General features: G+C 38.4%; 1 protein-coding gene across 3 annotated transcripts in view; it reads right to left on the bottom strand.

Moving 5' to 3' along the window:
• Positions 1 to 865: 865 nt before the first annotated feature.
• The window catches only part of pi4kaa (phosphatidylinositol 4-kinase, catalytic, alpha a), a 32,143-nt gene continuing 15,843 nt past the window's right edge, over positions 866 to 17,165 (bottom strand). Inside the window, exons 29-55 of one of the 3 annotated variants that reach the window (XM_072658073.1) lie at positions 17,013 to 17,132; positions 16,400 to 16,492; positions 16,105 to 16,261; positions 15,563 to 15,690; positions 15,130 to 15,288; positions 14,511 to 14,662; positions 14,292 to 14,399; positions 12,848 to 13,068; positions 11,537 to 11,695; positions 10,863 to 10,942; positions 10,494 to 10,693; positions 10,292 to 10,382; positions 9,355 to 9,522; positions 8,726 to 8,779; positions 8,515 to 8,635; positions 7,835 to 7,964; positions 7,663 to 7,733; positions 7,482 to 7,554; positions 7,286 to 7,356; positions 6,968 to 7,077; positions 6,767 to 6,871; positions 6,179 to 6,304; positions 5,444 to 5,564; positions 3,763 to 3,922; positions 3,386 to 3,475; positions 3,196 to 3,279; positions 866 to 2,566 (exon numbers count right to left, since the gene is read on the bottom strand). In XM_072658073.1, coding sequence (XP_072514174.1) covers positions 2,515 to 2,566; positions 3,196 to 3,279; positions 3,386 to 3,475; positions 3,763 to 3,922; positions 5,444 to 5,564; positions 6,179 to 6,304; positions 6,767 to 6,871; positions 6,968 to 7,077; positions 7,286 to 7,356; positions 7,482 to 7,554; positions 7,663 to 7,733; positions 7,835 to 7,964; positions 8,515 to 8,635; positions 8,726 to 8,779; positions 9,355 to 9,522; positions 10,292 to 10,382; positions 10,494 to 10,693; positions 10,863 to 10,942; positions 11,537 to 11,695; positions 12,848 to 13,068; positions 14,292 to 14,399; positions 14,511 to 14,662; positions 15,130 to 15,288; positions 15,563 to 15,690; positions 16,105 to 16,261; positions 16,400 to 16,492; positions 17,013 to 17,132 — 3,204 coding nt within the window. In that variant the 3' untranslated portion in view covers positions 866 to 2,514. Of the gene's footprint in view, positions 2,567 to 3,195; positions 3,280 to 3,385; positions 3,476 to 3,762; positions 3,923 to 5,443; positions 5,565 to 6,178; positions 6,305 to 6,766; positions 6,872 to 6,967; positions 7,078 to 7,285; positions 7,357 to 7,481; positions 7,555 to 7,662; positions 7,734 to 7,834; positions 7,965 to 8,514; positions 8,636 to 8,725; positions 8,780 to 9,354; positions 9,523 to 10,291; positions 10,383 to 10,493; positions 10,694 to 10,862; positions 11,696 to 12,847; positions 13,069 to 14,291; positions 14,400 to 14,510; positions 14,663 to 15,129; positions 15,289 to 15,562; positions 15,691 to 16,104; positions 16,262 to 16,399; positions 16,493 to 17,012; positions 17,133 to 17,165 lie in introns of those variants that run through there. The other 2 variants (XM_072658074.1, XR_011977610.1) reach the window with 2 other exon arrangements.

Genomic DNA, 17,165 nt, shown 5'->3' with positions numbered 1-17,165 from the left:
TACTGACAATTAGGGGAGTGAGATAATACCTATATATTGCTATATTATGTGTTGCAATACTCAACTCTCAAAAAGACAGAATTGCTTTTTAATTAATAGTTTACATACAACACTTGATGGCAGGCAGTGGTTTGTTTTGGGTTTGTTTTTGGACACCCCTTCGAATGGTATTGCTACTACCACTCATTGCTGACACTAATGTTCAAATGCACACACAACTTGTTTAGTCTCTGTAGAGAAGTATTGCCAATAAAATAGGACTCCCTAGAGCAGATAAACATGAACCTATTGTCACTATGCCTAATGCCAAACGTGGGCTATAGGGGTATAAAGCCCCCCAGGCATTGTGGAGCAGTGGAACTGTGTTCTCAGGAATGATGGTGCTCCATCACACTTGTTGCCAAATGCGATGAAATCTTCACAGCAATGCTCCAATATCTAGTAAAAAAGCTTTTCCTGGACAGTACAGACAACTGCTCCAGCAACTGCAGGATAAATTATTTAAATATCTAAGATTTTATAAGTGTCTAAATTTTATGCATACGATGGTGTTTTTTTTAATACTATAGCAGTTTTCCTACATTTGAATTAAAAATAAAATGCAATATATGACCTTGCTTACAGTATCACAAGTTATCGCAGTATATTAAAGCACAACCCCTTACTGTGATGCGTATCATATTACCAGGATCCTGCCAATACACAGCTCTATTTACAGAAGTATTGCAATAAAGGAGAATACATATAATAGTAAAGCAGGGATTATTACATAAAAGGCTGCGACGGGTATGGGACATTAGATGAAGTAAAATATCTACTTGCGACGTGCAGGATGCAGTCAATAAAAAAGGAAAAAAAAAACATCTATATTAGGTTGTGTTATTTTATTTTGAAATTTGTACAGTATGTGTATTACACAACTTAATGTGTTCATTTTACAACAGAATTAATACATACAGCTTTTGTTCAAGAAATAAATGTCACTCGCTTCCCCAACTATTTGTATTTCGGTGGATGCACACTGATTGGACTTCAACTGGGATTCAATATCAAATCTACAGTGGGAGCACTAGACACGCTGAGTGGTCAGCAAATCCCTGCGTAAAGCCAGTAAGGATTTTGCCCGCAGCGGCCCAAAGAGCACCAGCCAGTGAGCTTGCAAACTGCCTCTCTGACCAGCATATAAACAGCAACCCAGCAACATAAGGAGTTATTGCACAGCTGAGTAAACACCACACCAAAGAAACAAACCAAACCTGGATTGACAGATGCACAAGGTGTCAGTAAACTATTTGCGTGTTGATCAGCACATTAAGACTTTAAACTTTATAATTCCACAAATTCTCAGCCACTGATCCATATCTCACACATAAGACGTTACATTATATACACAGACAGACACATGTGAAATGAGGTTCACTTCTAGACTTTATGGTACATATACTAAAATAGTTTCTTCTGATAATCTCTGAATAATACCTATTTAATGAAAATGATTCGACAGACGCATAATGCATGGATCCAATCCTAGCAAGCACAACTGTAAATAAATTCTTTGAAATATCCTTGAAATAAAGCGATTCTCTTCTTCAAACATTTGAACTGCACTGAAATGTGAAGTAAATTGATGCTGTTACAGGTTTAATGCATCAGACCCATTAGATCCTGAGCCAGGTAAAAGTTCTGGTTAAAGGGAAGGAGCTGCAGACTTGTCAATCTCTTTGGGCCTCATTCAGCAGTCTCTTCTTTGCAGAATTGTTGTAAATCTGGTCTTGAGGAAAGTTCTAACCAAAAATAGGTTTTAGGAAAGAAATATTCTAGAACAGTTGATGAACGAGGCCCAATATCTTTTTGATAGGATCACCAAAAAGGTCATGCAAAAATATTCAAAAAATTCTCGGCAGCAGTCAAACGGAATAACTCGGAATAAACTGAATAAAAAAAGATATTTGGTTGAAGTTTCCCTTTGGGATTCCACAAACAAAGCAACACAACACGCACAGGGAGACACATTGCATAATGTGACTGTTGCAGGGGCATGACAAATAATACAGTACTATTTGAGCCATGATCATAGAAATGGCTTCTTGGGTAACACAAGCTAAACTAAGCAGCCCTGAATTATTTCCCAGTACAGTTTAGAATTCAACAGTTGGTGTTTAAAGTGGAATGTTACCAAAAAAGAAGAAAAAAGAAAGTACATATACGTTTGCATGACACCATTAAGGTGCGCACTTTAAAGGGAGATAAAATACACTCATTGCACATGCAGCGTTTTCTACAGCAGATCACTACAGAGGTCCCACGCCATCACTAGAGGAAATGGCTTATCTTGACTCTTGCAATTACCTCCACAGTGACCGGGCCCATATTATTAATTATTAAAATATATAAAGTGCTTGTCTTCATGGATGCTCGTCGACTGATATGATCATTGATCTCTGATGGGGACAGCTACGACTAATAGGTGCAGACACTCAAGGAGACGTGAAGGGAGATAAAGCGGAGCTCCCATCAGTACGGGATCTGGTTTTGGTAATACTGCAGCATGTCATAGGTCTTGCTCCTGCGAAACAGAGACATAGTTATTCAACCATAGTTATTACATTGCAGCATTCATGACAACTGACGCTTGTTGGAAATGTTAATGTAGGTTTATAAAGCGGTCATGAAGTGATACCACAATTGTAACAATTGTGATATTGACATTCTCAATAAAGATGGACAAAAGTAAGCTGAAAAAGTAAAACCAGCTGAGTAGAGTAGTAAAAGTATGGATTTTGTCTGTATGCTTGCCCACTTTTATAGGTAACAGTATGGATAATGATTTAAGCATGCATTTTGCATAATGTTAAACAAGTGACCTCATAGTCTCAAGAATCAAACCGACCAAACATGTCTTGCTGACTACACCTGGACATTAAGGGGAAATTAAATAGTTTATTTTGAACTACATGGTGCTTGTTTAGTCACATAAACAAAAGCTATTTAACTTTTTAAATCTTAGGTTATTGACTGAGTTATTAATCCTAATAGTCCCACAAGGTTCTATTTTAGGACCTATTAAACCAATGGAAATTATGACAGTAATAAAGAGAGGACTTAAATACAGAGGGTTTAAGGGGTTACAGTTATACAGTATGTTTAATATAACTCTTCAAGTGGAAAACAAAACCTGCTGTAGTGAGATTATACCTGCTACTCAGGAAGCAACGTTCTATGACTTTGATCATAAAGGCTGCTGCCTCCTTTTCACTCATGTTAGGGTTGAACCTTTGTCTGGAATTGACAAACAGATAAGCATCTCATTTCAACATACAATACAAGCTTACTGTCAGTTACCAAATTAACATGGGTGAGGTACATTTAAGAAGTGGATTCATACTTCAGCAGTTTTATTGTTTGTCCTCTGAAGCATGGAAGACCAGTGTCCAGCATCAAGGTCACCAATGACACCACAGCATCCATATATGGCCTAAGATGAGAAGAGAGAGAGAAAAAGAGAGAGCGAAAGAAAGCAGTCAAAGCATTAAGAAGAACAGTCATTTGACTGAAAAGAAGATAAGCTTTCCACTGTACACAGATTCTCTCAGTCACTCTCTTAAACACACACAAACAGAGAGAGAGAGAGAGAGAGAGAGAGAGAGAGAGAGAGAGAGAGAGAAACATCAACATGAACGGTTACCTTCCATTCTGCACTTCTGCACACCTTATCCTGCATCCCTGGGGGCTGCTAAAATATTTACTAGCAGTGCGTCTCACCTTACCGCGAGGTATCCGCGTACACACATCTCCATGAACCACTTAAAGGGAGTGGCCTCCATTTTGCCCCCCATGATCATCACCATCTCATCGGTCAGCTTGATGTCCGGTTCCCAGCCAAGGTTACCTCCCGGAGAGCTCTCAAACATGAAACCAAAATCTAAAGGCAACAAAAAAGAAGTATACAATACACACACACACACACACACACACACACACACACACGACGTATGACATATTTAGTCAGCCACTGATTGTGCATGTTCACCTACTTAGAAAGATGAGAGAGTTCTGTAATTTTCATCATAGGTACACTTCAACCATGAGAGACAAAATAAGAAAATAAAATCCAGGAAATCACATTGTAGGATTTTTAAAGTGTTTTTTTGTAAATTATGGTGGAAGTTGCATCCCAAGAACTCCATACCTACTGTAAAGCATGGGGGTGGAACATCATGCTTTGGGGCTGTTTTTCTGCAAAGGGGACAGGACGACTGATCTGTGTTAAGGGAAGAATGAACAGGGCCTTGTATCGTGACATTTTAAGCCAAAACCTTCTATCAGTGAGAGCATTGAAGATGGAACGTGGCTGGGTCTTCCAGCATGACAATGATCCCAAACACACCGCTCAGGACAACGAAGGAGTGGCTCTTTAAAAAGCATTTCAAGGTCCTTGAGTGGTCTAGCCAGTCTCCAGCCCTCAACCCCATAGAAAATTTGTGGAGGGAGTTAAAAGTCTGTGTTGCCCAGCAACAGCCCCAAAATATCACTGCTCTAGAGATCTGCATGGAGGAATGGGCCAAAATACCAGCTACAGTGTGTGCAAACCTGGTGAAGACTTACAGGAAACGTTTGACCTCTGTCATTACCAACAAAGGTTATGTTACAAAGTATTGAGTTGAACTTTTGTTATTGATCAAATACTTATTTTCCACCATAATTTACAAATACATTGTGCATACAATGTGATTACAATGTGATTTCCTGGATTTTTTTCTCATTTTGTCATTCATAGTTGAAGTGTACCCATGATGAAAATTACCACTCTCATCTTTCTAAGTATAAGAGCTTGCACAATCAGTGGCAGACTAAATACTTTTTGGCCCCACTATATATATATATAGTAATTTAAATATAGAATAAATACAAATAACTTTCATACATTACTGTGTTCATTCAAACATCTCCAAAGCTCTCCGCATAAGACAGTTATCATTTAACACCTGGTTTAATGCTCAATGATGTTACATCAGGTGAGCTGGTGATGAAATTAAACATATTCACATGCTGGCTGGGGGCCTTCAGGAGAAATTTGGAATACAGCTTTGTTCTTCAAACTAGCTCAGATCTCAACTGCTTTTCTCAAAATGAGAAATTCCTGTTCCTTTTTACTGGATTCATGTTCACATGCAACTGTTCTAATTTGATCTGGAGTTTTTACAGTAAAGACCTAACCCTACACAGTACTACACAGCACAGTAATACTATATGTATATATAATTACATAGTGTTTTTTACTGCTTTTTGAAAATATTTGAATGTATATTTAGATAAGCCTTTACGTATCGATTGAGTATTTAGATATATAAAATAAGTTGCTTAATTCATTTTAAGTAGGTTTTCTTTATAGCCTCTTTGATCTTATTAAAAGAATATAGTTCCATTATGGGCAGTGACAAACCAATGTGAATGAGGTGGCCTTTGCTGTCCAGCATGATGTTGCCATTGTGGCGGTCTTTGATCTGCAGCAGGAAGAGGAGCAGGCTGTAGGCGGCCATGCTGCGGATGAAATTATACCTTGCCTGTTGGACACACAAGCACAGACATTGCATGAGGACACAATTCAATCAACTGGAAAACTGACAGAACTGGACTCATTTAAAACTTCTATCTTTTTGAGAAAAAAACAAAAACAAAACAAATAAATAAGAACTGGTGAACATAACGTTAATATTTTGTATTAAATATACAATAAAGGTAAATTGTAAATCAGACATAATTTAAAATCAAATCAAATCAAGCTCTATTCGTCTATTCGCTTAAAGCTTGATTTGGATTTTTATACGAAGATGAGTTATAAATGCCCATTGATAATTGCCCAATGATATTAAATATTAGTCCAATATGTTTTGCCCTTGTTCTATAATGTTAAAAGTTCAAAAATGTTTGGACTTTGAACTTTAATGAAATAATGTTTTTAATGAAAGCAACAAAGTGTTCAATTGCTAGAACATCAGATTCAGGTTCCTTTTCTGACAAAGTGACAGACCTGTTTATTGTAATTCAACTTTATGGAGCAATCCAGAGGAGAGTGAGTTCATCATATGAGTGTTTCTACATATTAAATAATTAAAATGCTTGAAATTCTAGGGCTTAATGAAACACCAAGTCAGTGCAGTTTTAAAATATCTGTTACCTTTTGAAAGGCCAGGGTGGACTCGTCACCGTACTGGTTTCTGAAGTAGTCGTACATGCCAAAGTCAGTCTGTCTGCCCAACTGATCACGAGACTTACAGTCCGGGATACACTCAATTACACCACACTGGAATAAGGTAAGTATACAAGAAAATGTTTCTTTCACTCAATACATGCCTGCGTATCAATCTTTCTTTCAGTTTAATTATTGACAATAATAACAAAAAAGAAAGTAAAAGCAACATAAAAAAGAAACTAACCAGTCAATATGAGTTAGTAATAGTAGTCAGTACTAATTATGTGATGTCATTTTTTATAACAGTCTATCATGATAAATACTGCCCTCCCCTACATATGACTAACCTAAATTATTTATGTGTTACGCCATGTGAAAGCCTTACTTCATCAAAAGCACCACTGATCTAGGATGTTCACAGCCTATTATAAAATTATGATTCGTTTAAGCCTCATTTGCATATTCCAGAAGTTCTATTCAGACTTTTGAGATATCAATATTGCAAATTCCCCAATAACAATTAAAAGCTATATTGTGTTAGCAGTGGACAATATAAAAGACAGGAAATCTCACCCCAGGTGCCGTGGCTACAACTCTGTAGGGGAACACAAACAGATCCAACCCCACCAGCTGGAAAATGTTCTTGAAGAGCCCAATGATCTGCAGTGCCAGCATGTCCTTTTAACAAGACACAAAAACGGTTAGTTTTGACCAAAAATAACAAGCTTTTAAATGGATTTCGGGAACAGTTGAAGAGTTCTGAAAATGATTAACCTGTCTGCAGTCATCTCCCACTTTAAAGATGGCTGCCTGCCAGCAGACCTTCTGAACAGCTTCAGAATTTTCGTCACCATCTTCTACAGAGTCAGAGAGGCAGCGCAGACCTGTATTAACAGAACGAGACAATACAGAATGCTGAACAAAAGATCACTACAACAAAGGTTACTGAAATTATTATTAAGTGAAATCATTTTTTCCCCCAGTTTCACGAGTTAAAAGTAGTAAGACCTAAACAACTGGACCACAAAAAAGGGGATGGGGTCAGGGATAGAGATCCAGAGACATAGGCAGATAGAGGAATGCACTACACACCTTCTTTCTCTAGTTCACTCACTCCACATCGCTTGACTTTGAACTTTGCCAGATAAGGAGCTTTAGCAGCGCTACAAAATGTAAACAAATTACCATGAGAAAATTCTTTTAACCCATGTAAATATTGGCACAGTAATTAGCAGCGGCATTACACGAATGATGTATAACCACATTTGCTCAGTTTCAAATACTGCACCTCTGCATTGGCGTTCCTGACTTGTAGTCGATATCTAGAACAATGGCTTCAGGATTGCTTGGTAAGTAGCAGCCTAGGACAATAAATAAACAAAATGCAGGTCAACAGACAAAAATCTATATTTGTCAAGATGAAAAAAAAAAAAAAAAAAAAAAAAACAGCAATAGGTAACTGTACTAACCTGGCTGAACTTTGATATCGGACAAGGCTTTTAGGCAAGCCCTTTTCCTTTCATCTCCTTTCGGGACAGGCCTAATAAGAAAAAAAAAACTCAATATAAGAATTTACTGCAGAAGTAAATATCTGTTGCAATATCTATTGACAGGCTTTTGACTTTCAACTCAAGAACATACTTAATAATGGCAGAGACATTGGTGATCTTGTTAAAGAAGTCAAATTCTCGCTGGTAGAAGTCTTTGGCTGGGCCTGACAGAGAGCTTATGATTTCCTGCATCATCTGCTCCAGTAGTTCTCCAATGTCCGCTGATGTACAAAAAGAGAAATCGAAACAACACACCTAATTATTTCCATTAATACTCTACAATTAAACCTGCATAGTGACAATATCTAGAATTTTTACAGGCTTGGAATACTGCTAAATGCAACTGGTGAAGACAGTAGGACAATGCTTTTGAGAACTGTACAATGCTATGTAACTAGTCATATTTGTGTAAAATACTGTAATATTATTCTATTGCTTCAGTGTACATGACAATGCATGAGTGTTTTTACTTTTATTGAGGGATTAGCCTCTCTCAGCTTGTCCAGAAATGCGTATGTAAAGTGTGTCCTTTAGGGGTGGCTTTTCATGGGTGTATGTCACAATCAAAAAGCCCACAGTAAACTAGTGGACTACTCTTCTCTTAATCTTATACAGGCGAGGCTTTGGATTTGCAGAACAAGATGTTCAAAGATGAAAATGATCTTTACAGTGCTTTAGATCATCAAATGTCTCCAACGATTGAGCTCTTTCTGCTGTGGTTGTGCTAACAAAGTCTAATTTTCAGTTTTCATCTGCTTTGGAAGCACTCACGGTCTTTCTGGTGTCCTTCCTCGTCCAGGTAGATGTTAGTCTTCATGTTCCAGATGAACTGGTGGGCGAGGAGCTGGGACTTCTGTGCTGCCCACAGTATGTACTCACGCACATAGCCCATCTGTTACAAAGCAGAGAGGAACGTGAGCCGCTGGAAAACCTAGTCTAGTGGTTTGTTTGGAAAGGGGTGGGGTGGCTGAACATTTCTCACCTTGTCATACCGGAGAGCTTGCACAATTTGTGGAATGTAGAACAGAATTGCATCCTGTCAGAGGCAACAAAGGGATAAAAAATAATCCTCTACACCATTAGCATTCTCACTCAGTATCACTGGGGCAATACATGGCAGATTACAAAAATGGCAGATCAGCATGGATAGCTCAAAAAAAAAAAAAAAAGCTTAATTTTTGCTTGGTTAAACAGCTCTTCTCTATAATGTTAATCTCTATAATTATTCTATAAAGCTTCTTTATAGAAAAAAGACAAAACTATTGTCATATGTCATTTTTTTTTAGTATAATATAGAACCATTTAACCCAAGAGTGTTAAGGGTAAAAGTATTACAAATATTACTTTTTTCCAATGCTATGTGAACACATTTTTTTAACTCATAATAAATAGATGATTAGGCCTATCTGATACATTGCCACATATACATAATTAGAACATTCAGTTTGGAATCTATTTTGTTAATATTACACTTTTGTTAAGATACAGCTTGCTTATAAGCATAAATGTGACCTGGCAAGCTGACACCCATGATTTATATTTATATGTTTCATTGCATCTAGCTACAAGTAGCAGAAGCAGAGCTTTGTGGCAAAAGCTGTCAGTACGTACGGGAGGGAAGGAGCGTAGCACTTTGACGCCATACTGGGCCGTGAGTGGGTGAGGAGGGTACATGCTGGAGAAGTACGACAGGCCAGTGGGGGGATCAGCAGGGGCCCAGCACAGGATGTGGCTCAGTTCAGGTGAGTCAGCATCAATGGTGTGCCACGTCACTAGGAACTGCGGGTAGAGAATGACATGATGGAAAACAGTTGAGAAATTGTACAAAAACAGTTATTGGTGAGACATTTCGAGCCAGTTCTAAGTTTTCTATATGCTTAATCCAAAAAGAACATTCTAAAACTACTCAATTCTAAAACTATCAGCACGTAATGTAGAATTAAAGGAACAGTTTTAACATTTGAGTCAGAAAATGTAATAATAAAGCTAATCAACAGTGGAAACCTACACCATCGGTTAGCATCACACTGCATTGTAATATTGTTACTATTATTATTTTTATTATTATACATACTTGTTTCAAATCATGTTGTGTCAACTAAGGTTAAACAGACTATACTACTAAAGTAGCAGAAGTGCTTTTATTCCAAAATTGGTTTCATGGCCATAATAGTAGCATTTCTCCATGCCAGAAATTAATGGGATTTTCGGCACTAATGCTCCCTGTGATAAACAAAAATGTTTCAAACCCTATATGGTTGTACTGCGTGCATTTTCTCCCAAATCAACCTTTAAATAAAATAAATGAGAATTGAAAGGATTGAAATGGCAGCTACTGCTGTATGCATCTATGCGACATACCATGTTCCAATTTAGGTGATGATTTAGACTCACAGCTCTTACTGGCTGTAGTATTAGTAGGAATTCAAGCCAGATCCAGTCATAGCACACTAGCACGCTGCCTCCTTAGTCAGTTTCACCACTTGGGAGTCACTTTTTACAGGAGATTTAACAGTGAAAGGAAATGTCATTGATGCTTTTGTCTCACCTTCACTGCCTCTGGGACGTCGCTGACAGCGCCAGGGTCCAGTCGAACAAGCCGGGTTACTTCAGCCACAATAGCCTCTGTGTTTTTAAACCTGAAAAACAGGCCCGAAAAGGTCAATGTGTATGTTGTCAGCACAATATTATGAACAACCAATTTACAAACAATATTCCACAATTAAGACAATTGCATGTATTAAATATACCTGGTTGATAACTGCATAGCGAGGTAGGGAGAGATGTTCCAGGCAAGGTTAACATGGTCCTTCCACTGTTTTTCACTTAAACTGATGTACTTGGACCTCCAGTTGGCAATGCTGGTCTCTACTGATTGCTCAGTGAAAATGGCCAACTCCTGGGCGGACAGCGGGTTGTACCAGGTGGTAAGTCGCTCTATCTCACTGGCCTGGATAGGGTGAACAAAGGAGGGAATTGCTGTTCAAAAGCTCTATGAGCTAAAAGGGCTAGTTTTATCATTAAAACTAACCGGCACTACAAGCATTTTTGATTGAGCTACTTGTTTAGGGGGACACTAGACTTGATGTCCTGAAAGGCTGAAAATAGTCAGGGCCTACCAGCAAAGCTAGCAGGAGTGTTCTGCGCTTCATGTAGTATTTGTGCAGCTGAGTGCCTCTGTTGCTCTTTTTGGACATTCCTATGGGAAACAAAAAAGAATGCAAAGCAATGATTTGCATGGAATCAAATCAAGTGTCTTTTTTTGAAGTGTTAAAACTAGACATTGGATGCAATTTTGTATTTTTTTATGCCATACAGAAACCAAATAAGCAGTGTGACAGGGTTGAAGTGTGTGATGATTTTAGCCACGCAGTTCACGCTGTGCTTATTGCTGGAGTATAAGCTTCCATAACTAGTGTATCAAAACTAGCCTCACTCCAGTTCCCCAGCCTCATTCCTGGCTGATCACCATCTAAGGTAGGGGGAAATTGCATCATATTAAAAGAACAAAAAACACTGTTAAAAACATACAACCCTATATAACACCATACAAGCCCCTTATAAACAAAGCATCACTCCTTACCCAAATGCTAATCGCTATAGTCATTTCTGTACCTAAATAAGCACACTGACAAGACAAGTCAAACAGTGAGTCATGCGAAAGCGGATACACAACATCCTCCTCAGCCATTCTGGACTTCCCTGGTCAGCAGAGGGCTCAAAGCATTAACTAGAGTGTGAGGCTAATGCTATTATACAATTCAAATGAATCAGGGTTACGGAGTGGTCATACCCGATTTCTTAGAAGTGGTAGACATTCCACTGGACAGCGGGTAAGTATTGATCCAGCCTTGGGCACTCTGCTGGCGGGTGCCCACTGACATGTCCATGGTGTTCCTGGGGTCAGCAGCAGTCATCACCGACAGACTATTCAGAGATGGGTCCTGGTTGTCTGCCAAAGTCAAGCAAAGTCAAAATCCCTCAGTGAGCTGACAGCTGCTTAAAAGGTGATAGTGATATTTTCTTACATTTTAAGGGAAAAAGAAAATCATGTCCTACTTCGTTTTCTTTTATGGGTGTAATGATTACAATACATATTGAAAACTTGAATACCATACGGGAATTTGAACCAGCATTGCCTCAGTCTCTTTTGAGGGTCTCTCACTTATCATCTTGCTGAAAATCACTAGTAACCAAAAGTAGGCATTTGGGTACAGCTAGAGTGAATGTATGAAAATGTAATGAACGCATTCATGTTCAAAACATTATTAATTAAATACATTTATAATAAATTCATAAATTCTAAGGGGTCGTTAGAGGGTGGTATGTCATGTGCTAAAACAGTTATATTGCAGAACTTTTTTTTTTAATCAATCTGTATTGTACATAACCAGATTATACAACTATATATATAAATTCCTGTTTAACATTCTTAACATAATATATCAAACATTTAAATTATATTAGCATTAATGTGAGCATAAGAACATAGCAATATGCTTTATTTTTGTATCAAAACCACCCCACTACTGTTTTGTATCAAATTTTCAAATTGTGTGTATCGTTACACCCGCTCACTCATCTGAGTTCATCTCTCAAAAGATCCCAGTAAAATCTATTTTCACGTGTCAATGCAGCACAATCTGTTTCCACTTAATGGATTAGTAGCACTTTCACTCAATAAATTAGTAACATTTGCACTAGAGGCAGTAACAGTTAGAGGCGAAATCCTGGGTTTCTTTTTTCAGTGGACATCACACGCATGGAGGGGTCTTTGAGGGGCGGATGGAGCATAAATTAGTCCTCTGATATTGAAATGACCATGCACTTTACAACAGTGTAGCTAATTTACGGATGAGAGAGAATGTTGTCTACAATGAAGGTGGTGTTGGAGAGGTCAGTGAAGGTGGTTTCTGGGGGTGGAGAGGGCGGAGCCATTTCTCAATTTGTGCTCAGAGACAAATTGATAAATCAGGTGCCCGCGATGACAGTCAAGTCGTGCATTTCTCACGCATGCTTCAAATTTGCACTGTGGCAAATTTGAACTGCGTCAACATGCTCCCGAGGCACTGTAGTTTCCACGGTTGGAGCAAGGAAGGCTTACTTAAGATCGATATCGGAGAAGTGCTGGAAACGATTAGCGATCCGAAAATCCCAGCAGATAGAGAGCTTTGAGGGGGATTGGCGCCAGGCTCACCAGGTGGCACAAGCTGGCTAGCAGCTAGGTACTTCTTGTCTGAGAGGATGTTCGCGTAGAACTTGATCATGATGCTGATGTCCTCACGCAAACGCTTGTCCCCTTGAGTGGGGAACTTAGACGCCACACTGAAAATGGAAAAGAATCAGAGTCAGTGTTAGAAGTACAATGCTTTAGGTTTCGACTAAACAGTAAACAGTGCTTTTGAACATAAATATTAAATCCCTGTTAAGGCAGCATTATGCGAAAAATTGGTATTTATTCCAATCTTGGAACATTTATATATGTTATTACCATGCCATGTTGAATTATTGACTTCTGGTGAAATCTGGTAAATGTTCCTCTTTTTTTTATTATTATTACAATATATTTTGTAGAAATAATAAATAAAAAAAAAATCAATATCATGCAGCCCTAATTATTTATTTACAGCATATATTTATTATTTATAGTATCTATTATACTATTTTGGCTAAAAAATAAAACAAGTAGTATGTTTAGTGTCAAAAAGTTTAACTCAAGATTAGAGGTGAATCCCTTTCAGCACATTCAATTTAGCTGATTTTGCCAATGATAGGAAGTACAACTCTAACTGACATAACATTTAGATACATTTGTAAAACTGTTTATATGTTAAATTTATCCATAAATGAAAAGTAGTCAATTAATCAATATCCATTTTATATCTGAACCAATTAGAAAACAGCATACCTAAACCATCATACACAAGCCTCAAATCATGAGTAAATTCATCTCAAACAGACTTGCTTATGTGGTTTCTGACAGTGGGGAACCCTGCGTCACAAAACATGTTTGGAGTGATCCTTTTTAGTTAAAACACACATCAGACTTCCAGTAACAGTTTAAAAACATGATGTAGCAGGTCTAATACAGACCATCTCAACGTTCTCAACAATCTGTTATAGACCTGCTGCTGACACCACTCTGGAACTGGAATTTAACTTTGAGATTAAAGGGCCAGGGTGAAGGTTAGGATTAGGTTTTGGGTTAAGGTTAGAGTTAGGATTAGGGCCACTATGAGGGTTAGGATTAAGATTTGGATTGAAGTTAAGCTTAGAATTGGGGCCAGGATTTGGTTTTGCTTAACAAATTAAGTCTACCTGATGTAACATATCAACAATACAATGTGGACACATTTTTTTGCAGGGAGTAAGAGTTTCATTTGAAACCCCTGTATCAAGATGAACATTGTATCGCCAGTACACATCCCTAGTACATACCAGTCATACAGTAAAGAAGGCGGCTTCTGTCAACAAGAATGTCTTGGTTGATCAACCACATTAGGTGTAAGGACAAAACAGTGCAAATGAAACAAAGAACAAAGTAATACCTAAAGTAATCAAAGGCAGTGGAGTAGATCTTCTCTCTGAGGACATTGCGGATGGTGGCATTGGTAACCACATCCGAATGAAGAAGGGAAAGGCCAAGTGTCAACAACCTGCATACAGAAACCACAGTACTCCTTTCAGGCTTTACATTATTTTTTTTCTGGGTCATGAAACAAAGCATGTGACGAAAACATTTCAAGCAGAAGTGCTACGAGCTGAACCTGAAGCGCGGTCCAATGGCTGCGACATGGCGGTTCAGGCCACTCTTTGGGCCGCCCACATTGAGGGAGAGTGACCTCTGGAGCAGGCTGCCAAATATTTCCACCTGATCAGCGCTGCAGTACTTCGCAATCTCAAAACGCTGAACAAGAAACTGTAAAAAAAACAAACGTGTTTCAGAACAGAAAGATCAGTCTATTAATTCTCTGCAAGTACAGAAAGTTTTCATAACCATTATGTCTGATGTGAATTGTCAACAACACAAAATTAACAGATTAACAAATGTATTGTGGGTTTCCTCTTAAATGTAAAATCTAAATTAATTAAAACTGAATGCATCGCAATCTTGAAGTCTAATTATTCATTTATGGTGTAACATATGGGTAATCCTATACATCATAAATAAAACATCATCATCATCGGAGAACAGTGCCTGGACAAACAAGAGCTGCTATCTTCTGAGCTGAAGCTCTGAAGGACGCCCAGGAAGGTACGCTATTTCTGGTGTGGATCATAAGGAGCTTTCCAACTATGCAAATCCAGCCAAGGCCCCCGAGCCAGCAGAAATGGAAATGACCAGGAGCTTATATAAACAGACAAAGCAAAACCAGTGCCACTGACCTCAATCCAGATGTAATGGGGAGTTATGTCGGGGGGGCAGGGGATGGGCTGACTCTCTTCAGATGCAGCCAGGGGGTCAGCCTCCACCTGGGCATCGGAGAACAGCCCCATCTTCAGCTCCACAGTCATCTGCCACGCACCTGCCATCTCACGCATGAACTGTAGACAGAGAGCCATGCATGATTGAAAGGGGCGTTCACCAAAAATTTCAACAAATTCTCTGTACTGAAATGATGGAGGCACTTTGTATTATTTTAAACATTTATGTTAATGTTTATGTTTATGTACGGTTATGTTTGTTAACAAACAGCAATGTACTGATACCTTTAACAGTGTGTCTTATTTGGCATTAACAATAGGATTTATCTTGACACTGTTAGCATGGTTAGATTTAGATGAATTTTTTAGAAGAGGGTAGAAAACTGTGCCTTACCGGGACCTCCACACCAGTTCTGGCTGCCAAGAGCCATTCCCAACAGGCTATAGCTGTCTCCATGCCATTTTCTGTAAACATCTTCAGTGGGGACCAGCACAGGTGATGCAGGAGCTGTGGGTCACAGTCTACAGCACACATATACCTTCTTATTTTTTCTTTCTTATAGTGAACTGTAAATATCCTGCACATTCTCTTTAAGTACATTACAAATAGTCTCAAACAGATGTGTAAGATGTGAGTTAGCCCCAAATGTACACAGTAACTAGTAAATGACAAAAAAAGGAAAATAAATAACATAAAAAGACACCCAGTGTGCAAGCCAATGGCAACAGTGGCAAGGAAAAACTCTTGGAGCTGGAGGAAGAAACCTTTGGAGGAACCAAGACTCACAAGGGGGACCCATCCTGGGACAATAATTGTCAAAAACTGAATATATGATACACCAAATTAAAAAAAAAGTTTACTATTTTATCATTTCATGATTTTACAAACAATCATATGATCTAAGTAAACAAAAAAAAAATACATGAGGGTCGTGCCTTTAGAGATGATGAGGAGTGCTGCCATTTTAAACATGGCTTCAGTAAACGGTTCTGGCTGCCCTCCTTCAAGAGCCTCATTCATCTGCCGAATCATCAGCTTGTTCAAGTCTGATGTGCTCCGTGTGGCCTCAGAGAAGTGGATCATTCCTGCAACCTAAACACACACACACATACACACAAACAACTTTGAGAGCTGTTTTTAAAGTTGTTCCTTCCCACCCCTAGTGTAAATCAGATACTATTTAACAGGTTAAGTATGGAAATGGAGAAATCAAGAAGGGATTATCCGCACCTCTCCTGCATAGCGATTCCTCAGGTTAAGCGAGGCCATAAAATTGGAGTAATCTTTTTTAACACAAGCTGGCCTCTCCGTGAGCTGTGTACTCTGGAGTCAAAACACAATCATTAGTGTATGGCAGATTTATTGCTTTGTCATTTTGAACTTGCTTTGCCAGACACTAAAAAGTAACTCAAATGAAGATGTTGTCAAAGCTCATGAAACCACAAAGCAGTTCATCGTGATGAATCAATTTAAAATGTAAGTGAATTACAGTTGCTATTAATTATAAAAATAATCAATATAATGCTCTCGTGTTTTGGCCAAAATAAAATTTAAATACTGCTCCTTTTTAAATATTTTGTTCATCTTTTTTTAAAGTTAACTGCATACATAATTAGTCCAAGGACACACAAACATATGCATGCAACTGTAGGTTCTTCAATCATATTTGTGTATTTCTTATACTTTTAAAAATAAACTCTGAATTGGTAAAATAATTCAAATAATTCTATTAAATTGTGTTTAAGTTAGAGATTTGAGTCCCTGAGTAATAGGCATTTTGAATTTGCATTCACAGTGAAACAGCCTGAAGTGAAATTTTAAGTGTATGTTGCTGAACACTCACGCCCAGAGTGGTGCTCTGTCGGTTGTAGCCTGCGAAGTGCAGAATACTCTCTGTTGCCATGGCAAGGCCAGTGTGCTGGGACAGTCCTGACACCCAGTTCTGGTGCTTGTTCAGGTATTCCTGTGGCAAAGACAGGCAAACATGAGGACCTAA

Source organism: Salminus brasiliensis, chromosome 16 (assembly GCF_030463535.1).
Source record: "Salminus brasiliensis chromosome 16, fSalBra1.hap2, whole genome shotgun sequence".
In the NCBI taxonomy this organism is placed as follows: domain Eukaryota; kingdom Metazoa; phylum Chordata; class Actinopteri; order Characiformes; family Bryconidae; genus Salminus; species Salminus brasiliensis.
Note: the sequence above shows the minus strand (reverse complement) of the source record. Positions and strands in the feature narration are given on the sequence as shown.